Here is a 25,281-nt window from a genome sequence, read left to right on the forward strand (position 1 = left end):
AATGATCAATAGAGGAGCCACATAGGGCCATAGAGGAGCTTCATAGGGGACATAAAGGAGCAATAGAGGAGCAATAGAGGAGCAATAAAGGAGCCATAGAGTAGCCTCATAGGGGACATAAAGGAGCGATAGAGGATCAATAAAGGGGCCATAGAGGAGCCTCATAGGGGACATAAAGGAGCGATAGAGGAGCAATAAAGGGGTTATAGAGGAGCCACATAGGGGACATAGAGGAGTCACATAGGGGTCATAAAGGAGCGATAGAGAAGAAATAAAGGGGCCATAGAGGAGCCTCATAGGGGACATAAAGGAGCGATAGAGGAACAATAAAGGGGCCATAGAGGAGCCACATAGGGGATATAGAGGAGCCACATAGGGGACATAAAGGAGCGATAGAGGAGCCACATAGGGGCCATAGAAGAGCCACATAGGGGACATAAAGGAGCGATAGAAGAGCAATAAAGGGGCCATAGAGGAGCCACATAGGGGCCATAGAGGAACGATATAGGGGACATAAAGGAGCGATAGAGCAGCCATATAGGGCACATAAAGGAGCGATAGAGGAGCATTACATAGACTACAGAGAAGCCATAGAGGGACCACAAGGGCCAAAGAAAAGCGATCCGAATATGAATTGGCTGCCTTCTCTTACAGACTATATTTTAATTTCAGCTTATTAAAAAGCTAAGTTTTATAGCTGGGTACATATGGCCAATAAAACGAAATGAGTTAATTCCATTGTTGATGAGACTTGCAGTGAGTCAGACAGTAAAATATGAAATTAGAAAATGGAAAGATTTATCTCCAGGTAAACAGTGTCGGTATCGTTCTGTCGGTGGAGATCTGATCACACTCCTGTGTATATTTTCTATCATTAGATATCCGAATTCTACACACTTATGTGATACACAAATACTGGGCTGCATACAAATGTATCACTTGGAAACACACAACGACTTTATGAGTTACTAAGGGCTCTATTTATCAACGTTTTCACCCAAGGTTCAATTAGAAATAACATGTAACCCTCTAATTAGCATCCAAGGGAAACTTATTGTTTAAAACCTCAATCTGATTGGGTGGTAGACAAAGTCATGTGGTCGGTGTGAACTTGGCTGCCCAATTCCATGCCCCAATCAAATTGGATTCTAATGTGTTGGTTTTTTTTTATGCCACATCAGCTGCATAATTCATTGGCTTTCCATAGAGATCAACTATAAAAATACCACCCTGATGAATCCATCACATCCCACAAAAATGACACAACTTCCTCCGTATTCATTCCTCTTCATCATCATCATCATCATCAATCATCAGTGCCCCGAAGACAGCAGAACACTCAGCCTGAAAATATTTCACCAACTACTCCCTACTGTACTAGATATCTATATATATACATATATATGTTATATATCTATATATCTCTATCTATCTATCTATCTATCTATCTATCTATCTATATCTATCTGTATATCCATATATATATATATATATATATATATATATATATATATATACACATATATATATATATAGATGGGTAGATAGATAGATAGATAGATAGATCTATACCTATATAGATATAGATATAGATATAGATATAGATATAGATATATATATATATATATATATATATATACACACACATACATAAATATACATATACACACATACATATACATACACACAAACATACATACACACGCACAGGTCTATAACATTAAAAAAATCCAATAAATAATATTTTGTTTTCTTTCGGTTACATGGGAACTTTGACTTCAGGTTATGATTCTTTTTTTCTTTTTAATTCCGAAATAAGTTCATACATTTATAAATAGATAGATAGATAGATTGATAGATAGATAGATAGATAGATAGATAGATAGATAGATAGATAGATAGATAGATAGAAAAAATTATAAAAACAAATAGAGAAACGTTATATAAGTATAAAATGTGGGAAAGTAAGATAATTTAACAGTAAAATTAATATCTGGCTTTATAAATATAATAGTCACACACACAATACTATCTGGAAAAAAAATTGGAACAGAGATTACAATTACATAAACAAAATGCAGTATATGGAGATAGAATGAAAGATAGATAGATAGATAGATAGATGGATAGATAGATAGATAGATAGACAGATGTGTTTTCTCATTGATTAAACTACTAGTTTGATACTTGCATCACAAATGTTTGTTGAATCTTAAAATATTGCACCCATAACACTTTTTTTCCTACCCTCTTATACTAAATAGATATATAGACAGATAGATCGGTTTTGCAGTAACATTGTGTTTTCATTTGGGCTTTAGAAAAATATATACTTTTGCGATCTTAACGTACATAATTTGTTTTGTAAGGAGGCAGAAAAAACTCTCATTCGCTTTCTTTCTTTCGCGATCTTTCTCCTTCTCTGTCCTCTCCCCCCCCCCCCCCCCTCTCTCTCTCTCTTTCTCCTTCTCTCCCTCTCCTCTCCCCTCCCTGTCCCCTCTCTCTCCTCTCATCCCCCTCTATCTCCCTTCTCTCCCCTCTCTCCCCCCCACTCTCTCTCTCTCTCTCCCCTTCTCTCTTTCTCTCCCCTCCACTCCTCCCCTTCTCTCTCTATCTGTTCTACTCTCTACCCTCCTCTCTCTCTCCCTCCCCTCTCTCTCCCCTCCTCTCTCTCCCCCCTCTTCTCTCTCTCTCCTCCCCCTCTCTCTCTCCCCTCCTCTCTCTCTCCTCCCCCCTCTCTCTCATCTCCCCTCTCTCTCCCCTCTCGCTCTCTTTCTCCTTCTCTCTCCCCTCCCCCTCTCTCTCCCACCTCCTCCTCTCCCCTTCCCCATCTCTCTCCCCTCCTCTCTCTCCTCCCCCCTCTCTCTCATCTCCCCTCTCTCTCCCCTCTCTCGCCCCCCTCTCTCTCTCTTCTCCTTCTCTCTCCCCTCCCCCTCTCTCTCCCCCCTCCTCTCTCTCCCCTCCCCCATCTCTCTTTCTCCTTCTCTCTTCCCTCTCTCTCTTTCTCCTTCTCTCTCTCCTCCCCCTCTCTTTCCCTTCCCCCTCTATTTCCCCCTCTCTCTCTTCCCTCCTCTCTCTTCCCCCTCCCCCTCTCTCTCTCTGTCTCCTTCTCTCTCTCTCCCCTCCTCTCTCCTCTCTCTCCCCCTCCTCTCTCCCCCTCCCCTCTCTCCCCTCATCTCTCTCTTCCCTCCTCTCTCTCCCCCCTCCCCCTCTCTCTCTCTGTCTCCTTCTCTCTCTCTCCCCTCCTCTCTCCTCTCTCTCCCCCTCCTCTCTCCCCCTCCCTCTCTCCCCTCATCTCTCTCTCCCCTCCTCTCTCTCTCTTTTTCTCCTCTCTCCCCTCCTCTCTCTCTATTTCTCTCCCCTCCTCTCTCTCTCACCTCCTCTCTCTTTCCCCTCCTCTCTCCCCCTCCCCTCTGCCCCTCATCTCTCTCTCTTCCCTCCTCTCTCTCTCTCTATCTCCTTCTCTCTCTCTCCCCCTGCTCTCTCTCTTTCTCTCCCCTCCTCTCTCTCTTTCTCTCCCCCTCTCTCTCTCTCTCTCTCTCTCTCTCTTTCTTCTCTCTATCCCCCTCTCTCTCTTTCTCCTTCTCTCTCTCCTCCCCCTCCCCCCTCTCCTCTCTCTCTCTCTCTCTCTCCCCTCCCCCCTCTCTCTTTCTCCTTCTCTCTCTCTCCCCTCCTCCCTCCTCTCTCTCCCCTCCCCTCTCTCCCCTCATCTCTCTCTCTCTCCCTCTCCTCTCTCTTTTTTTCCTCTCACTCTGCCCTCCTCTCTCTCTCCCCTCCTCTCCCCTCCTCCCCTCCTCTCTCTCTCCCCTTCTCCCTTTCTCTCTCTCTCTCTTCTCTACCCCCTCCATCTCTCACTCTCCTCCCCCCACTCTCTCTTCTCCTCTCTCTCCTCTTCTCTCTCTCTCACTCCCTTTCCCCCATCTCTCCTCTTCTCTCTCTCTCTCTCTCTCTCTCTCTCTCTCTCTCTCTCTCTCTCCCCTCTTCCCCCCTATCCCTCTCTCCTCTTCTCCCTTCTCTCTCTCCTCTTCTCTCTCTCTCTCTCTCCTTTACCCCCTCTCTCCGGATGTTAATCCTTGTTAATCTCATATAAAAGCTCCCATCAATAAACCTGAATTTCTGGCCCAGTCTGTGTGAACAGAGTAAACAGTGCTGTGTGAGTGGAGCAGATAGTTCCCTACTTGTGTCAATACTCCTCTCTGCTCCTCTCCTCCTGGCACACTTCTCTCTCCCATTGTATACAAATCATTACTTCTTCATTTGTATCATTTACAACTCTCTTTTCACTTTAAACAAAAGAATACTGTTGTGGGGAATTTAAAAAAACAAAACACCTCCCTGAGCCTGATTGGTGGTTAGATCTGGAAACAATGGGGAGTGAAATGGTAATGACTTCATCCTGTCTTCTGGGATTATTGTATGATCGGGGTTAGCTCGGCTGTGCGATCATCTGCTGGTGTGTGTGCAGATCGCTGCTGTCAATGGGAGTCATTGTGTCCGGTGTAGGATTGTCATACATGGGTGGCCATAGGAAACATCCGCTGATCAGAACTACTTCTGCGACATTATGTGCGAATAATCGCACCCAGACATCTGTCAGCACCATGTCCTGCGCATCATTACAAACACATTATTATCTTATATCTCATACAATTTACTTAAAACAAAAAAATCTAAAGGCGCCTATTGTTAGACAAATTTGAAAATGTTTGTGAAAAAGAAGCAGAGATCAGTAAGGGAAAACAGAGAACACTATGGGGAGGGCTATGTTGGCTCCCGGTTTGGGATATTTATTACTTCATTGTTTTGTTATATTGATGAAAAATGTTCAATAAAAATATTGAACAAGAACACTATGGGGGGTTATTTGCTAAAGGAAAATCTACTTTGCACTACAAGTGCACTTGAAAGTGCAGTTGCTGTAAATCTAAGGGGTAGAAATGAGTGGAAGCTCTGCTGATTTTTTTCAATCATGTACAAGCTAAAATTCCGTTTTTTATTTTCCTTGCATGTCCCCCTCAGATCTACAGCGACTTTACATCCAAGTGCACTTGCAGTGCAAAGTGGATTTTCCTTTAGTAAATAATCTCCTATATCTCCCTCTCTAGATGTTATACATATATATCTCTGTACAATACAATTATACAATGTTATTATGACAAAATTGTAACTGTATTTACAAAGGTAAGGAAACTAAAGATTATATATAGAAATTATATATTACATTGTGTGTATATATATATATATATATCATTGTAATTATAATATTATTGTAACACATTTTGTACAAAATGTTTATTATAATATTATTCTCTCTCTCTCTCTCTCTATACACATATATATATATATATATATATATATATATATATATATATATATATATATATATATATATTATACTTATATGTATGTATGTGTAAGATAAATATTTTGGTATTTGTATACGGAGACAAATAAACCTTTCACATATATATGATAAATAGTTGTGTTTGTAAGAGATAAAGAGTAAAAATATATATTATTATCTCTCTTATATATGTGTGTGTATTATTTTCTCTCTCTCTCTCTCTCTCTCTATATATATATATATATATATATATATAGATATATATATAGATATATATATATAGATAGATAGATAGATAGATAGATAGATATATGTGTATTATTTTCTCTCTCGCTCTATATATATATATATATATATATATATATATATATATATATATATACCACCACCCCCAGAAATCTAATATCTATCTATCTATATATATATATATAGAGAGAGAGAGATCTATATATATATATCTATATAAATATATATATATATATATATATATATATATATATATAGATAGATAGATAGATAGATAGATAGATAGATAGATAGATGTGTATTATTTTCTCTCTCTCTCTCTCTCTCTCTCTCTCTCTCTCTCTCTATATATATATATATTTATATAAATATATATTTATATAGATATATATATAGATCTCTCTCTCTCTCTCTCTATCTATCTATCTATCTATATATATATATATATATATATATATATATATATATATATAGATAGATAGATAGATAGATAGATAGGTAGATAGATAGATATTCGATTTCTGGGGGGGGGTATGTATTATACAGAAATAGATCAACGACAGAAATATATGTATACCATATAGTGTTGTGTGTTTACAAAGATAGTTTATGATTAAAGGTAGGTAGGTAAATATCTGTGTGTCTGTATAGCGGAATAGGGATTATATATATATATATATATATATATATATATATATTTATATATATATATATATATATATATATATATTTATTTATTTATTTATTTATTTATTTTTTTCTGTATATAAGTTCGATAAAGAAAGTTAAAAAAAAATTTAAAAAAGGTTTTAAAAATAAAAATAAAAAATAGAACACTTTTTTTCTTTTTTTTTTCACTTTCATCAACCTCCTACGTTTCTGCTACATAGCTATAGGATATATAGGATATATATACATCTATATATATATATATATATATATATATATATATATATATATATATATATATATATAAACAAATATGTATATGGATTTAATTGTACAGTATATATAATTACTTTGTATCGCATGCACATAATTGTTCATGCATTTCTAGCTATTTCTGTCTATGTACATTCCAACCTAAATATTTATTACAAACGATTTATGTATTATTACCACTATTAGTTTACTACCCAGTGACGTCATACCGTTTAATTCTCAAACACAAACACAGCCATGTTGGATTGAACGTTCTCTGTGTATTTTATTATACAAAAAAACAAAACAAAAAAAAAAGCATTCGAAAATTAAATTAAATATTTAAGTAAACTCCTATGTACATCAGTCAATATACAAGTCAAAATACTTTACCAAGCGTGTTTTTTTTCTTCGTGTCAATTTACTAAATGCATTCCCCCCCATGGATCGCAGACCATCTCCACTACCCTCAGAACTACAGAGTAGTGATGGCCGAACGGTTCGCCCGGCGGTCGTTTCGCGGCGAATTTCCGACATTCGCGGTCCGCACGTTCGAACGCCTTTTTCCGTCGTTCGCCGCGGCGGACTTACGTGTTTAATGTATACAAGAACTTTAACCTTTGGTGACACGTTTATCATGTGATACAGGACAGCCAATTGAGACATGACAGCACATGGACACTTGTACATTCCCCCTAACCTATAAATACACCCGATCCGGTGGCCATTTTACATTCTTTCTTCTGTTAAGATAGGGACAGGTTCCTGTGTGGAGTAGGGAGAGATAAACCACTAGCTATTTGGTACACAAAAGTTCTTTTCAGGACTGGTATAGGTGTTAGGTGTTGATAGGTTTGCTGTGCTGCTGATTCTTGCAGCAGCCTGAGTGTCTTTTGTTAGTTTAGAGAAAGGGAAAGGACGGTGTATGCTACAGGGACAGCCAGATTAGTCTTTCATCATCATCATCATCATCATCATCATTAGCTGTTACTATCAAGGTCCACAAAAGAGCTGTTCCAGTAACCACTAATCGTTCTCTTTTTTTGCCAATTTGTATAGGGACAGGAAGGAAGCAGTGTTGTCAGGCAGTGAGGGTAATTTTAAAGACTTGCTGTTATTATTAGTTCCACAAAGGTTCTTTTCAGGACTGGTATCAGTGGTACAGTAATAGGCTTGTACATGTATAATATTCTTTCTTCCAAATATAGAAAGGATATTATACTTGACTGCTGCCCTTCTGCTGCAGTCTGCTAAACATTCACAACTCACTTGTTCCACAAAAGTTCTTATAAGGACTGGTAACTTGGTATAGGGTGCTACGGTACATAGGCTTGAGTGCGGTACAGTCTGCTGTTCTGTAAGGACCGCTATCGGTCCACAATAGATAGGGTTGACGTGCACCACTGCTGACCGCTGCCCTATACTGCAGCAGTCCTTCAGCGGTATAGGGACTGACGTACAGTCTGCTAATCACTAACACACAACCTGCTTGTTCCACAAAAGTTCTTATAAGGACTGGTAACTTGGTATAGGGTGCTACGGTACATAGGCTTGAGTGCGGTACAGTCTGCTGTTCTGTAAGGACCGCTATCGGTCCACAATAGATAGGGTTGACGTGCACCACTGCTGACCGCTGCCCTATACTGCAGCAGTCCTTCAGCGGTATAGGGACTGACGTACAGTCTGCTAAAAACTAATACACAACCTGCTTGGTCCACAAAAGTTCTTATAAGGACTGGTAACTTGGTATAGGGTGCTACGGTACATAGGCTTGAGTGCGGTACAGTCTGCTGTTCTGTAAGGACCGCTATCGGTCCACAATAGATAGGGTTGACGTGCACCACTGCTGACCGCTCACCTATACTGCAGCAGTCCTTCAGCGGTATAGGGACTGACGTACAGTCTGCTAAACACTAATACACAACCTGCTTGTTCCACAAAAGTTCTTATAAGGACTGGTAACTTGGTATAGGGTGCTACGGTACATAGGCTTGAGTGCGGTACAGTCTGCTGTTCTGTAAGGACCGCTATCGGTCCACAATAGATAGGGTTGACGTGCACCACTGCTGACCGCTCACCTATACTGCAGCAGTCCTTCAGCGGTATAGGGACTGACGTACAGTCTGCTAATCACTAACACACAACCTGCTTGTTCCACAAAAGTTCTTATAAGGACTGGTAACTTGGTATAGGGTGCTACGGTACATAGGCTTGAGTGCGGTACAGTCTGCTGTTCTGTAAGGACCGCTATCGGTCCACAATAGATAGGGTTGACGTGCACCACTGCTGACCGCTCACCTATACTGCAGCAGTCCTTCAGCGGTATAGGGACTGACGTACAGTCTGCTAAACACTAATACACAACCTGCTTGTTCCACAAAAGTTCTTATAAGGACTGGTAACTTGGTATAGGGTGCTACGGTACATAGGCTTGAGTGCGGTACAGTCTGCTGTTCTGTAAGGACCGCTATCGGTCCACAATAGATAGGGTTGACGTGCACCACTGCTGACCGCTCACCTATACTGCAGCAGTCCTTCAGCGGTATAGGGACTGACGTACAGTCTGCTAAAAACTAATACACAACCTGCTTGGTCCACAAAAGTTCTTATAAGGACTGGTAACTTGGTATAGGGTGCTACGGTACATAGGCTTGAGTGCGGTACAGTCTGCTGTTCTGTAAGGACCGCTATCGGTCCACAATAGATAGGGTTGACGTGCACCACTGCTGACCGCTCACCTATACTGCAGCAGTCCTTCAGCGGTATAGGGACTGACGTACAGTCTGCTAAACACTAATACACAACCTGCTTGTTCCACAAAAGTTCTTATAAGGACTGGTAACTTGGTATAGGGTGCTACGGTACATAGGCTTGAGTGCGGTACAGTCTGCTGTTCTGTAAGGACCGCTATCGGTCCACAATAGATAGGGTTGACGTGCACCACTGCTGACCGCTCACCTATACTGCAGCAGTCCTTCAGCGGTATAGGGACTGACGTACAGTCTGCTAATCACTAACACACAACCTGCTTGTTCCACAAAAGTTCTTATAAGGACTGGTAACTTGGTATAGGGTGCTACGGTACATAGGCTTGAGTGCGGTACAGTCTGCTGTTCTGTAAGGACCGCTATCGGTCCACAATAGATAGGGTTGACGTGCACCACTGCTGACCGCTCACCTATACTGCAGCAGTCCTTCAGCGGTATAGGGACTGACGTACAGTCTGCTAATCACTAACACACAACCTGCTTGTTCCACAAAAGTTCTTATAAGGACTGGTAACTTGGTATAGGGTGCTACGGTACATAGGCTTGAGTGCGGTACAGTCTGCTGTTCTGTAAGGACCGCTATCGGTCCACAATAGATAGGGTTGACGTGCACCACTGCTGACCGCTCACCTATACTGCAGCAGTCCTTCAGCGGTATAGGGACTGACGTACAGTCTGCTAAACACTAATACACAACCTGCTTGTTCCACAAAAGTTCTTATAAGGACTGGTAACTTGGTATAGGGTGCTACGGTACATAGGCTTGAGTGCGGTACAGTCTGCTGTTCTGTAAGGACCGCTATCGGTCCACAATAGATAGGGTTGACGTGCACCACTGCTGACCGCTCACCTATACTGCAGCAGTCCTTCAGCGGTATAGGGACTGACGTACAGTCTGCTAATCACTAACACACAACCTGCTTGTTCCACAAAAGTTCTTATAAGGACTGGTAACTTGGTATAGGGTGCTACGGTACATAGGCTTGAGTGCGGTACAGTCTGCTGTTCTGTAAGGACCGCTATCGGTCCACAATAGATAGGGTTGACGTGCACCACTGCTGACCGCTCACCTATACTGCAGCAGTCCTTCAGCGGTATAGGGACTGACGTACAGTCTGCTAAACACTAATACACAACCTGCTTGTTCCACAAAAGTTCTTATAAGGACTGGTAACTTGGTATAGGGTGCTACGGTACATAGGCTTGAGTGCGGTACAGTCTGCTGTTCTGTAAGGACCGCTATCGGTCCACAATAGATAGGGTTGACGTGCACCACTGCTGACCGCTGCCCTATACTGCAGCAGTCCTTCAGCGGTATAGGGACTGACGTACAGTCTGCTAAACACTAATACACAACCTGCTTGGTCCACAAAAGTTCTTATAAGGACTGGTAACTTGGTATAGGGTGCTACGGTACATAGGCTTGAGTGCGGTACAGTCTGCTGTTCTGTAAGGACCGCTATCGGTCCACAATAGATAGGGTTGACGTGCACCACTGCTGACCGCTCACCTATACTGCAGCAGTCCTTCAGCGGTATAGGGACTGACGTACAGTCTGCTAATCACTAACACACAACCTGCTTGTTCCACAAAAGTTCTTATAAGGACTGGTAACTTGGTATAGGGTGCTACGGTACATAGGCTTGAGTGCGGTACAGTCTGCTGTTCTGTAAGGACCGCTATCGGTCCACAATAGATAGGGTTGACGTGCACCACTGCTGACCGCTGCCCTATACTGCAGCAGTCCTTCAGCGGTATAGGGACTGACGTACAGTCTGCTAAACACTAATACACAACCTGCTTGGTCCACAAAAGTTCTTATAAGGACTGGTAACTTGGTATAGGGTGCTACGGTACATAGGCTTGAGTGCGGTACAGTCTGCTGTTCTGTAAGGACCGCTATCGGTCCACAATAGATAGGGTTGACGTGCACCACTGCTGACCGCTGCCCTATACTGCAGCAGTCCTTCAGCGGTATAGGGACTGACGTACAGTCTGCTAAACACTAATACACAACCTGCTTGGTCCACAAAAGTTCTTATAAGGACTGGTAACTTGGTATAGGGTGCTACGGTACATAGGCTTGAGTGCGGTACAGTCTGCTGTTCTGTAAGGACCGCTATCGGTCCACAATAGATAGGGTTGACGTGCACCACTGCTGACCGCTGCCCTATACTGCAGCAGTCCTTCAGCGGTATAGGGACTGACGTACAGTCTGCTAAACACTAATACACAACCTGCTTGGTCCACAAAAGTTCTTATAAGGACTGGTAACTTGGTATAGGGTGCTACGGTACATAGGCTTGAGTGCGGTACAGTCTGCTGTTCTGTAAGGACCGCTATAGGTCCACAATAGATAGGGTTGACGTGCACCACTGCTGACCGCTCACCTATACTGCAGCAGTCCTTCAGCGGTATAGGGACTAAGAGTTTTGTCACAGGGTCATTTAAAAAATGACATGCAGAGGAAGAGGCAGGCCCTTCCGCAGGGGTGGTAGGGGTAGGGCAGGAGCAACAGGCTTGAGCCAAAGTGGGAAGTTGCAGAAGGTGCGTTCAATTACTTTAAAGGATGCACCAGACTTGGTTGAGTGGCTCGCTCAGCCTTACTCTTCTGCACCCTCCTCATCCTCTCGATCTGCACCCTCTTCTTCACTCTCTGCTATGTGCACCCCCAAAGACACTACCACCAACAACACGACCACCACCACCACCACCACATACCTTCCGCTTGAGTCACTGGAATTATTTTCCGATCCATATCAAGAGGACATTTCTGATGCGCAGCCACTCTTGGTATTGGATCAGGAAGAGGAGGTAGCAACAAGCGCTACTCAGCAGTCTGACGCCAGTACCCAGATCAGCCCAAGGAGGAGGTTGGTCCCCGGTGTTGCTGCCTACTCCGAGATCTCTACTTATAGCGGTGGGGAAGGTGACGTTGATGATGACGTGTCTAGTGATGTCACGTGGGTGCCCACAAGAGAGGAAGAGGAGGGGAGTTCAGAGGGAGATATGGACCAGCAGATAGGGAGGAGAAGCAGCAATGACTTACATTGCACAGCAGGGACAAAGCAGACTGCAAATGTATCAGGAGCGAGTCATCGACCATGTACGGTCACATCTGGCGCTCCCAGGACACCGGCACATGGCTCCGCAGTGTGGGCTTTTTTTAACGTGTCCGCTGCTGACAATAGCGTTGTCATCTGCAATCTTTGCAGTCAACGCGTTAGTCGCGGTAAGCCCAATACTCACCTAGGGACGACCGCCTTAAGAAGGCACATGAGCAGCCATCACCGAGCCCAGTGGGAGCAACGGAACACACAAAGCCACACTGCAGGCTCTCACCGTCCAGCCTCGTCTTCTACTTCTCCTTCTCCTCTCTCCTCACAATTGTCCTCCACTCCACCTTCCATCACGCCAAGCTCACATTTTTCTGCAAAAAGGCAGGCTTCCGTGGGCCTAATGTTTGAGCGTAAAAAAATGATGATGCCGGATAACCCTCTTGCCCAACGGTTGGCGGCTGGCTTGTCAGAACTCATAGCCCGCCAACTACTGCCATATAAACTGGTGGACTCGGAGGCCTTTCGCAAATTTGTGGCCATTGGAACACCACAATGGAAGGTCCCAGGAAGGAAGTATTTCTCAGAGAAGGGCATCCCAGAGCTATATGGCCATGTTCAGCGGCAAGTGAATGTATCTCTGGCACACAGTGTCGGTGCCAAGATACATCTGACCACAGACACGTGGTCTAGCAAACACGGGCAGGGAAGGTATATCAGTTTTACTGCCCACTGGGTGAACCTTCTGACGGCCGTCAAGCATGTAACCCGTGGCACCCGTGTAGATTTGGTTTTACCGCCACGGATTGCATGCAGGCCTGACTCTTCTTCTCCTCCTCCTACTCCATCCTCCTCCCTCTCCTCCTCAGCTGCCTCCTCCTTTTCCGCTGCTAGCGTCTCTTCCACTGCACCGCCCAAGCTCCCCAGAACCTATTCCACATGCCAGGTGAGACGTTGCCATGCCGTGCTGCGTCTGTTGTGCCTGGAAGCAAAGAGCCACACTGGCCCGGCACTCCTTTCAGCTTTGCGTTCACAGGCAGATGAGTGGCTAACACCGCTCAATTTGACAGTTGGTAAAGTGGTGTGTGACAACGGTGCCAATCTGCTTAGCGCATTGAAACAGGGCAAAATCACGCACGTGCCGTGCATGGCACACGTCTTAAACTTGGTCGTGCAGCGATTCCTTGTCAAATACCCTGGGGTCCAGGACATCTTGCGGCAGGCAAGGAAAATCTCGGCCCATTTCAGAAGATCTTACACGGCCATGGCTCGCCTTGCTGACATTCAGCGGCGACACCATCTGCCGGTCAGACGTCTTATTTGCGATTGCCCGACGCGATGGAACTCAACCTTCTATATGCTTGATAGGCTGCTCCAGCAGAAACGTGCAGTTAACGTCTACCTGTATGAACTCTGCGAAAGAAACGGTTCTGGGGAGCTGGGTTTTTTTTCACCGCGCCAGTGGCTGCTCATGCGCGACACATGCAGACTTCTGCGGCCATTTGAGGAGATCACCAAACTGGTCAGTCGCAGCCATGGCGCCATCAGTGACATGGTACCTTATGCCTTCTTTCTGGAGCGTGCATTGCGTCGTGTCATTGATCAGGCTGTGGAGGAGCAGGAGCGGGAAGATGAGGAAGTCGCAATGCTGGATGAATTCCCAGGGGGGGCTACTCTATCTGAGACAAGTCAACAACAGGAGTCTGATGAGGAGTCAGAGGAGGATGGTGCCGGGGCGGATGAGCAGGAGCAAGAAGAGCATGCTTTAAACCTTTCTGGGATCCCTGTTGTGCGAGGATGGGGAGAGGAGAATGAAGAGGACGACATTATCCTGGATGATGAGCAGGAGCCAGGCCACCACACCGCTTCCACTTTAGTGCAAATGGGGGCCTTCATGCTCCAGTGTTTTAATAGGGACCCCCGTATAAAAAGCATGAGGGTCAAGGACCAGTACTGGGTGGCAACGTACTTAGACCCCCGGTACAAACACAAAATGGCGGAAATGTTACCGCCGTCGCAGAGGGCTGTCAGAATGCAGCACTTCCAGGCCTTGCTTCGAGAAATGCTGCATTCTGCTTTTGCGTGCGCTGGCAGAGGAGCAATTCCCACTCCCAGAGAAGGATTTGCGGGTACCAATCCAACAGCGCCTGCAAGAAGAGGCCGGTTTGAAGATGTGTTGGTGACTTCGGATATGAGGTCATTCTTTCAGCCGACCCATCGACAGGTGTCATCCGGATCCAGCATCAGGGAACGCCTAGACCGTCAGGTGTCCGACTACATTGGGTTAACGGCCGATGTGGACGCTCTGAGGAGTGATGAACCCCTAGACTACTGGGTGGGCAGGCTTGACCTCTGGCCAGAGCTTGCCCAATTTGCAATCGAACTGTTGGCTTGCCCCTCATCCAGTGTCCTGTCCGAAAGGACGTTCAGCGCAGCAGGGGGGATTGTGACCGATAAGCGTACTCGCCTAGCTCACCACAGTGTTAACTACCTCACATTTCTAAAAATGAATGAGGCATGGATCTCGGAGGAATTCAACACATGTGACCAGTAGACCATGTATATGTCTATAAACTATTTTTTTAATCAAGCACACAGACCTTCTTAATTCATTTGGCTCACTTCCTTGACCCAAAAAAGCACACCGTACTATATGCCCCTACCCTCCTCTTTGAAGAGGTTGAGCGGTGTCATATTTCTACTGGGGCTGCTTATGATATCCCTGTGCTGTGCTGACTTCCTCCTGGGGGTTCTTATTATGAAGGGATCACACTATCCCTGTGCTGTGCTGACTTCCTCCTGGGGGTTCTTATTATGAGGGGATCACACCATCCCTGTGCTGTGCTGACTTCCTCCTGGGGCTGCTTACGGTGCTGCTGTCAGTGCTGTATGTCACGGTGCTGCTGTCAGCGCTGTATGTCACGGTGCTGCTGTCAGCGCTGTATGTCACGGTGCTGCTGTCAGCGCTGTATGTCACGGTGCTGCTGTCAGCGCTGTATGTCACGGTGCTGCTGTCAGCGCTGTATGTCACGGTGCTGCTGTCAGCGCTGTATGTCACGGTGCTGCTGTCAGCGCTGTATGTCACGGTGCTGCTGTCAGCGCTGTATGTCACGGTGCTGCTGTCAGCGCTGTATGTCACGGTGCTGCTGTCAGCGCTGTATGTCACGGTGCTGCTGTCAGCGCTGTATGTCACGGTGCTGCTGTCAGCGCTGTATGTCACGGTGCTGCTGTCAGTGCTCTGTATTACGGTGCTGCTGTCAGATGCCTCTATCACGGTGCATGTGTCATTCCGGTATGTCACGCTGCTGGTGATCATCTCCTGCACCCTCTTCTTTGCCTACCCTGGTCCCTGACCTTCCCTCTCCTCCATTGCCTTCATTAGCTCCATAGTCCTGAATTGTTAGAACAATTTCCCAAATAAAATAAAAATGCTTGTAGTTATCGATCCCAAATTCACCTCATACATGTATTATGTCATTGTCCAGATGGTGGGACTACGTTTTACCCCCTAATAATTACCACGTGGCCGCAAATTCGACATGAAGGTTTGCAAAGTTCGCCTCCCATTGAAGTCAATGGGGCCCGCGGCGAACGGTCGGTTTCGCGAACGTTTGGGTCCGTTCGCATTTCGCGTTCGCGAAACGTCCCGTCGGAAGTTCGTCCATCACTACTACAGAGTTCCCATAATGTCAGACAGCGACGATAGGGTTAATTAGGCTACATTATTCAGAAAGCAAGTTCATTCTTTATTCAATGACAACAAAAAAAGTAACATACAAAAAAAAAAAGAGTGCGGATACATTTTATATCACAACTTTTAATTCCTTGAACTGGAGAAAAAAACATTTTTTTTTTTTCTGTTCAATGAGACATAAAATAAAATGTTATAAGGGCAACGAATGTCTCCTTTGCCTATCTCTATCTCCTTCCTGTACAGTATGGATAGACATTCTATCTAGGTGCCTACAAAAGCCTCCTCAGATACCATAGCTAGCCATGGAGGTATCTTACTGCTCAGCACTAGATATTTTTTTTGACTAGTTATTTTTATGTCCAGATATAAGCATACAATAAACTTTATGTACAGGATTTCCCTTCACATATAGGTTCCACCAAACCATAGGACCCCAGTGTGTCAGTAGTGAGAAGAGTCCATTAGCTCCAGGTCTCATCTTGGTGTGAAGGTTTCATCTTGGTGTGACAACCCTGAGAGGTACAGTAAGTGTCCTTAGCTTAGTCTACAGCCATTTAATACTGTCAGTCCATGCAAAGTCCTTCTCCTAGTGCCTCTAGGAGACGCTATAGCTGTTGTAATAGGTCGCAGTGGCATCTGCCAGCACAGATATAAGGCTAGTCTCTTGGGGTGGCTGTAGGTCCACAGACTGGGACACCTGGACATGGGCGCTCACTGTCATTTCACTGGGCTCCACTATGGACGTGTTTAGGTATTGGTCAAACTCATTCCTGTCCATGTCCTCCAGAAGTTCAGCCTGACTGATGTGCTCAATGCTCTCGTAGTGGGGGTGATCGGGTGGGGGGGACAGCTGGCCTAGGTGGCCATGAATCTGGTAGCTATGATGGTGTATAGAAGGGTAGCTGGAGCTGAAGTAGCCTGGGGGGCAGTTGGGGGGGATCATTGGTGGTCCAGGCATTTGGCTCAGGTGACTGCAAAGGATGGGGCTTCTGGAGTACTCAGGTGGGTAGCTGGTGGCATTCAGGTGAGGGTGGTGGTCCTCAGGGCAAGATGAAGGGTAGAAGCTCTGCTCTTGGTCAATGACCTCCAAAGGGGACATCTCTGGTGGGGTTGGGAGGCCATAGGGGTAGGTCTGTTCATGTTTGCTGACTCCATTCTGGGACTCCCTATAGCTTCTGATATCCTGCAGAGCTGATGCAGAAGAGTAGACCCCGCTGTCATCCTTATCCCCAGTTGTCCTGCAGCTTCTGCTGTCCGGCAAAGAGTTCTGGTCCCTGGAGAGGCTGCTGAGCAGAAAGCCAGTGTCCACCCTCTTACAGATCCTCTTGATCTGCTTCTTCCTTCTGGGCCTGTACTTGTAGTTGGGGTAGTCCTGCATGTGCTGGACTCTCAGCCTCTCAGCTTCCTCCACATAGGGCTTCTTCTGGGGTGCAGACAAGGCCTTCCAGGATTTTCCTGCACATCAAACAGGACACAAAAAAAAAACAGTCATTAAAATTCAGGATGTAGCATGGAGGATGTGCAGATCAACAGCCCAGGTGTCAGGTCATAGGAAACGTGTATTTTTAGCAAACGACCGAAGAGATATAAAGCTTTCCTGAACCCCCCCCCCCCCCCCCCATGACAAAATATTTTCATAGGGTATCATTTATAAATAGGTGTTTTAATCATAATGGCACTGATAGTAATAATAATAATAATAATCCTACTCCTACTACTATTATTATTATAATTATTATATAATAATAATATAATTATTATATAATAATAATAATCCGACTCCTACTACTATTATTATTATTATTATTATTATTATTATTATTATTATTATTATTAATAATAATAATAATGATAATAATAATAATAATAACAATAATAATAATCCTACTACTAATAAAAATAATATTATTAAAAAAAAATGTTAGTTGATAGGTCGTAAAAATATCTCACAAATTGTCAAATTGTGACAATCGTGACACTACAAATGATCAAGCCAACCTCTTGCACATGTTTCATGTGGTTATTGTACACCGAGCAATAAATTAATATGTAGCTTTCTGCAGATCAAACCAATTAATATCTGAGCCTGTTGTATCCTCGAATTGTTTTTTATTTTTACATATAGTGTTTAAAAAATAATTTTAATTAGGTGCAGTGCAAGAATTTGTTGGGTTTCCGAAACGATTTAAAAAAAATAATCTATATATATTTTAGATTTACATATTCATCTATTTACAATCGAATTTTTTTTTTTCATCTGTATTTTAGTCTTATGCATATATAGCTAGACTTATACAAAATCAATTTCGCCAATCTTTAATAATACAGAGAGAGATAATTAGTGTTTGTAAATATATATATATATATATATATATATATATAGATAGATAGATAGATAGATAGATAGATAGATAGATAGATAGATAGATAGATAGATAGATATATCTACAAACACACACAAACGTTTTTATGATTTTATTTAAAATAATGACGATTTTTTAATGCTGATACACACAAATTAAAAATATTATAGATCGTAGATAGATCCGATTATGATACAGCTATGATGTTCTATTTAAAACCTAGATTTTATTAAAAAGATAAATAACAATATAAAATACTAGATAGGCATAGCGAGATAAATAAATAGACAGATGGACAGATAGACAAAGATACATAGATAGACAGACAGAGAGAAGCCAGAGATAGATAGATAGATAGATAGATAGATAGATAGATAGATAGATAGATAGATAGATAGATAGATAAACAACACAGACACACAGAGGCTGATTTACTAAACAAATTGAGAATCTTTTCTCATAAAAAAAATATAAATATTTACTTCAATTATCCAATCATGTAAAAACTGTTTGCACATAATCGGGTTTTCAAAGTAAAGTTGCTTTTTACAAGATTGGATAATGGAACTAAAATATCCCCACAATCTAGTGCATTATTTTCCCAGCTCCTTTAGTAAATCGGCCTCAATCTCTCAGCAGTTGTTGACCAGGAAGCGAATTTTATCTGCACATGATTGGGTGTTCATAGTAAACAGGAACTTGCCTTTCACCTGATTGGATAATTGAATTGATTATTTACACAACTTATTTGGTAAATCAGCCTCGTGTTATGTAATAAATAGAATGAGTGCTCCCTGATTGCACTGTGGTTGCTATATTATTACTATTATTATTATTATTTCTGCGCTGAACTTCAGTATTTATTAGTTCTTGCTAATATTATTGTTTCGTTATTATTATTATTTCTGCACTGAACTTCTTTATTTACTGAAGTGGCTATCATTATTATTGTTGTTTTTATTATTATTTCTACACTGAAGTTCTTTATTCACTGCAGTGGTTATTATTATTATTATTTCTGCATTGAAGTTCCTTATTTATTGTTTCTTTCTATTATTATTATTATTATTATTATTATTATTATTATTATTATTATTATTATTGTTGTTGTTATTATTAGTAATAGTAGTAGCAATAGTAGTATTTTAATATTACTTTTGGGATTTGGAAGAAAAAAAATATTACTTTTGTGGAATAGTAATGTTATTATCATTTATTCTATGGAGTTTTGTTTTATTCATTATAGTATTATTATTATTGTCTGTTTTTACTACTACTTTTCTGGAGTTATTATTTCACTGTTGAGGCTATTATTATTATTATTATTATTATTACTACTACTACTTATAAAGTAAACTTTCACTTATGAGGCTATTATTAATGTTAGATTTTTTTCTATTTTTTCACTATTATTATTATTATTATTATTAATAATATTATTTCTTCTATAGAGTATTTTTATTTTATTCACTGTTGTTGCTATATTACCATTATTATTTATTTTTTACTTTTACTACTACTTTTCTGGAGTTATTTTTTCACTGTTGAGGCTATTATTATTATTATTATTGCTTCTAATACTACTACTTATAAAAAAAAATTTTTTATTGTTGAGGCTATTAATATTAATGTTATAATTTATTCTATTTTTTTTTTGTTTACTTCTACTTTTTTGGAGTTATTTTTTCACTGTTGTGCTATTATTATTATTATCATGAATACTACTAATACTACTACTTATAAAGTTATATTTTCATTTTTGAGGCTATTATTATTAATGCTATAGGTTATTCTATTTTTTTTTTTTTTTACTTCTAGTTTTCTGGAGTGATTTTTTCACTGTTCTGGCTATTATTATTATTATTATTATGATCATGAATACTACTAATACTACTACTTATAAAGTTATTTTTTTACTGTTGTGGCTATTATTATTAATATTATTATTTATTCTATGGAGTTTTTTTTGTGTATTCATTGTTGTTGCTATATTACCGTTATTATTTATTTTTTACTTTTACTACTACTTTTCTGGAGTTAATTCTTCACTGTTGAGGCTATTATTATTATTATTATTATTATTATTATTATTAATAATAATTATTACTACTTCTACGACTACTACTTATAAAACATTTTTTATTGTTGAGGCTATTATTATTATTATTTCTTCTATGGAGTTTATTTGAATTATTATTATTCACTGTTGTTGCTATACTGCCATTATTATTTATTTTTCACTTTTGCTGCTACTTTTCTGGTGTTATTTTTTTCACTGTTGAGGTATTATTACTACTACTACTACTTATAAAGTTATTTTTTCATTGTTGAGGTTTTTATTATCAATATTATAATTTCTTAAATTTTTTTTTTACTTCTACTGTTCTGAAGTTATTTTTTCACTGTTGTGGCTATTATTATTATTATTATCATTTCTTCTATGGAGTTTTTTTTTTATTTTTTTTATTCACTGTTGTTGCTATATTACCACTATTATTTTTATTTTACTTTTAATACTACTACTACTTTTGTGGAGTTATTGTTTTCACTGTTGATGCTATTATTATTTCTTCTGTTTATTTTTTTTTTTTCACTGTTGTTACTAAATTGCAGATTTATATTGTTGTTGTTTTTGCTCTATAGCTTCAGTGGAGTGGCCCCGCAGCTCATAGATTTGAACCATTTCCGGAGCGTCCAGCAGGCTGATAAGAGGCAATGTGGCCCTGGTGTCTGCAATCAGTCAGCTTCCTCTCCCTCTTCTCAGAGTTCAGTCAGAACTTCACAAACAAGTGTACAAATCCCTGACTGCGCCCTCCATGATCCCTACTAATCCATGCAAAGACTAGCAGAGCCCACAGAGAGAGCAGACAGTCCCATGCATACCATTCATCTCTATAATCTCCTTCATACAGCTTTTTTCTTCTTTCTTTTTCATTCTCTACCTTCCTCCATGTGCTCTTCATTGCAGCCAGTTGTCCCCCTCTGTCACCTATGTAGGTCTTGTACCCCTATGTGAGTAGAATGACACCCCCCCCCCCCCCCCTCCCCTTTCTCACTTCTTCTGTTAGAAGGGGACAATATAGTAAAACAAATCCCCATTATTTTTAGTGTTTGCCATATCTCTCATTCCTAATTTAATTTACAATCTGTAGAGGTGCTCCTGTGAATAAATCCCCCTGTGGGTGCAGTTTTATTAATACTGTAATATTTACAGTTTTATTAATACTGTAATATATACAGTTTTATTAATACTGTAATATTTACAGTTTTATTAATACTGTAATATATACAGTTTTATTAATACTGTAATATTTACAGTTTTATTAGTACTGTAATATTTAGTTTTATTAATACTGTAATATTTACAGTTTTATTAATACTGTAATATTTACAGTTTTATTAGTACTGTAATATTTTCAGTTTTATCAATACTGTAATATATACAGTTTTATTAATACTGTAAAATTTACAGTTTTATTAATACTGTAATATTTAGCAGATCCCTTTAAATACAGGAATACTAAATCCAGAATCAGGGACTGAGACCCAGACAGCATGTTATAGAAAAGTTTATTTACCACTTGTGTTATAGGGGAACTACAGGTCTGTCACAGCATGCTGGGACTTGTAGTTCTCATGAAGCCCAGAATTTCTATAGGCACACAATCTGCACTGCACTCCTGGGTCCTCCTATATGATCACATGCTAACAACAAAGAAACTGCTAAAAAAAAAAAAAAAAAAAATCTTCTTCCTGTAGGATTGTTGTCAGTTAGTGATCCATAGAAGCAACCAATCAACATGCACCTTTTTGGAGAATTAACCCTTAAGGTGCCATGGGAATTAGAACTATCTATCTGCTTTGTCTTGTTTCCTACTTCAGGTGTGCTTCATTTTTTAAGTATTTTTATGTATTCCTCCTGTCACAACTTGACAAACTCTATTAAGTCGATATGGATACATTTTAATTTAGTGAATGCAACAATGATCAGGAATAAACATTTGTGGATATAAGAGAAAGCCTGAGAGGATTATTTGTAATTATTATTACTTAGGAGAAGAAAGATGTGGGTATATGTGCAAAGGAAATCAAAATAGATAGATAGATAGATAGATAGATAGATAGATAGATAGATAGATAGATAGACAGATAGACAGATAGATAGATAGACAGATAGATAGACAGATAGATAGATAGATAGATAGATAGATGGATGGATGGATGGATAGATGGATGGATAGATAGATGGATAGACAGATGGATAGATGGATAGACAGATAGATAGACATATAGATAGACATATAGATAGACAGATAGACAGATAGATAGATAGATAGACAGACAGACAGACAGATAGATAGATACATATATACATAGAATATTATTAATTGGTAATAAAAGTTTTGCTGAAATCAACCCTCTCTTTCCTATATACAAAGAAAATCATAGATAGATAGATAAATAGATAGATAGGCAGACAGACTGATAAATAGATAGATAGTATATAATTAATTGCTAATAATAAAAATTTTGCTGAAATCAACCCTCTCTTTCCTATATACAAAGGAAATCATAGATAGATAGATAGATAGATAGATAGATAGATAGATAGATAGATAGATAGATAGATAGATAGATAGATAGATAGACAATAGATTGCTATAGAAGATAGATAGACTTTAGCAAACTATTATAGTTTTGATATTAATAGATTTGCTCAAGAAATAGTCATGGAATAATGTGTACATTTTAGAATAGAGAGACAGATCATGGATATAATGATAGATAGATAGATAGATAGATAGATAGATAGATAGATAGATAGATAGATAGATAGATAGATAGATAGATAGATAGATAGACTGAGAGGATTATCTATAATTATTAATACTTAAAAGCAGATAGAGGGGTAGGTGGAAAAATTAAATATATAGATAGATTGTATAATAGATAGATATGTAGATAGATAATGCTTTGTTCACAAATGGGTTGAGAATGTTCAATAAAATCAAAAAATAGTCATTTTAATTATTAATAATGTGCAAATAAAAAAAAAATATGTATACAGGAACTTCACATGATTGGATACTTGAAGTGAACATTCTCAACTCCTTTAGTAAATCAGTCCCTAATTATTGTCTAGATTTATTTAGAATAATTCTAAAGGGAGAGATGTAGATGGAAAGAAAATTACAACATATTGATGACATATACAGATAGATAGATAGATAGATAGATAGATAGATAGATAGATAGATAGATAGATAGATAGATAGATCATAAGAGGATAGATAGATAGATAGATAGATAGATCATAAGAGGATAGATAGATAGATAGATAGATAGATAGATAGATAGATAGATAGACATATAGGCTAAAAGGATTATTTATAAATATTAATATATAAAAGAAGAGAGAGAGGTAATTGGATGCAGAAAGAAAATTAAAATAGATAGATAGATAGGCTAAGATAATTATCTATAATGAATAATACTTAGAAGAATAGACAGTGGTAGCTAGATGCGGACATTCAATTCAAATGTATAGATTTTGTAATAGGTAGATCGTTAGAATTATCTATATAAGAGACTTATGCACCACTACTACTACTACTATTATTAATAGTATTATTATTCTTTTGTATTTATTTATTTTTAGAAGAAGTAGCATACATATAAGTAAATTAGATAAACTGTGATAGACAGAAAGACAGATAGATAGATAGATAGATAGATAGATAGATAGATAGATAGATAGATAGATAGAATGTCCTATGGTTAATAATACATTGAAGAAGAGGTAGAGGTAGGTAGATGTATGAAATGATAATCAGTGGACCGGTATCACAGAGGATCCTCTAGCAGATGAGGTCCAGTAGATGAGGTCCACCAGTGGCCCCCCATATCTTACCCAGCATCTTGCTGAGCTCCGCATTGTGGAGGTCGGGGTTCTGCACCGCCAGCCTCTTCCTCTCGTCCTTTGCCCAAACCATGAAGGCATTCATGGGTCTCCTGATCCGGGTCTCTGAGCCTTTCTCCCGGGGGGACCTATGGGGGGACAGTCCATCTGAGAGGTCTCCATCCATGGTAGAGCAGTCCAAGCCTTCCGACCATGAGTAGGAACCCATGAGTGCAGTCATAGCTCCTTGCTGAGTGTCAGGTATGGTATGGGGTGATGTGAGCTGCTCCTTCCTGGTCGCTTCTGACTCTCCCAGGCACTCCTTAAAGAGTGTGCAGACAGTTCCTGGCAGCCTGGGTCATTTATCAGCTCTTGAGAACACGTTTCCTCCAATGAGTAAAAGTCAGCTCCTCCCAAGAGCTGTGAAAAAAAAATATATGACACAACCTTACCTCCAGCCCCAGGCTGTAACTGCTCCTCCAACACCAAGAAAATGTGCTTCAGTCAACACACTCTACTATACACTGGCATGCTTTACTTCCTACAACCTGTCCCATATACTCCAAGGGTTCCATATACATCAAGGGTTCCCTATACACCAAGTGTCCTACATACACCAAGGGTCCAATTTACATCAGTGATCTTATAAACACTAAGTGTCTTATATACACCATGGGTCTCTTATACACCAAGGAACTCATATACATCAAGGGTACCACAAGGTTTTTATGTGCAGCAAGGGTTCTATATGCACCAAGGGTCCTGGAATCTTATAAACACTAAGGGCTCCATATATACCAGGGGTCTTTTAAAACACCAAGGAATGCAAATACATCAAGGGTCCCATATATACCTGGGATCTTCTAAACACTAAGGGTTCCATATACACCAGGGGTATCTTATACACCAAGGAACTCATATACATCAAGGGTCCCATATACACCGAGGGTCTCATGCATACCAATGGTCCTATATACAACAAGAGTCCCA

At 40.4% G+C, this 25,281-nt stretch overlaps 1 protein-coding gene across 1 annotated transcript; it reads right to left on the bottom strand.

Annotated features, from left to right (window-relative positions):
- Positions 1-16,057: 16,057 nt before the first annotated feature.
- Positions 16,058-24,634, bottom strand: SOX7 (SRY-box transcription factor 7). Its single transcript, XM_077489275.1, has 2 exons — positions 24,304-24,634; positions 16,058-17,484 (listed from the first exon to the last, which is right to left on the bottom strand). The coding sequence occupies exons 1-2, from the start codon at positions 24,530-24,532 to the stop codon at positions 16,625-16,627; spliced, it is 1,089 nt and encodes a 362-aa protein (XP_077345401.1). The 5' UTR covers positions 24,533-24,634; the 3' UTR covers positions 16,058-16,624.
- Positions 24,635-25,281: the final 647 nt, after the last annotated feature.

Source organism: Lithobates pipiens, unplaced genomic scaffold (assembly GCF_037356315.1).
Source record: "Lithobates pipiens isolate NorthernLeopardFrog02 unplaced genomic scaffold, aLitPip1_a1.2 Scaffold_18, whole genome shotgun sequence".
Taxonomy (NCBI): domain Eukaryota; kingdom Metazoa; phylum Chordata; class Amphibia; order Anura; family Ranidae; genus Lithobates; species Lithobates pipiens.

Coding starts and splice junctions, on each gene's coding strand:
- SOX7 (XM_077489275.1), bottom strand. CDS start 24,532: ATGACTGCACTCATGGGTTCCTACTCATGGTCGGAAGGCTTGGACTGC. Junction 17,485..24,303: donor GGAGCTCAGCAAGATGCTGG/GTAAGATATGGG, acceptor TTTGATGTGCAG/GAAAATCCTGGAAGGCCTTG.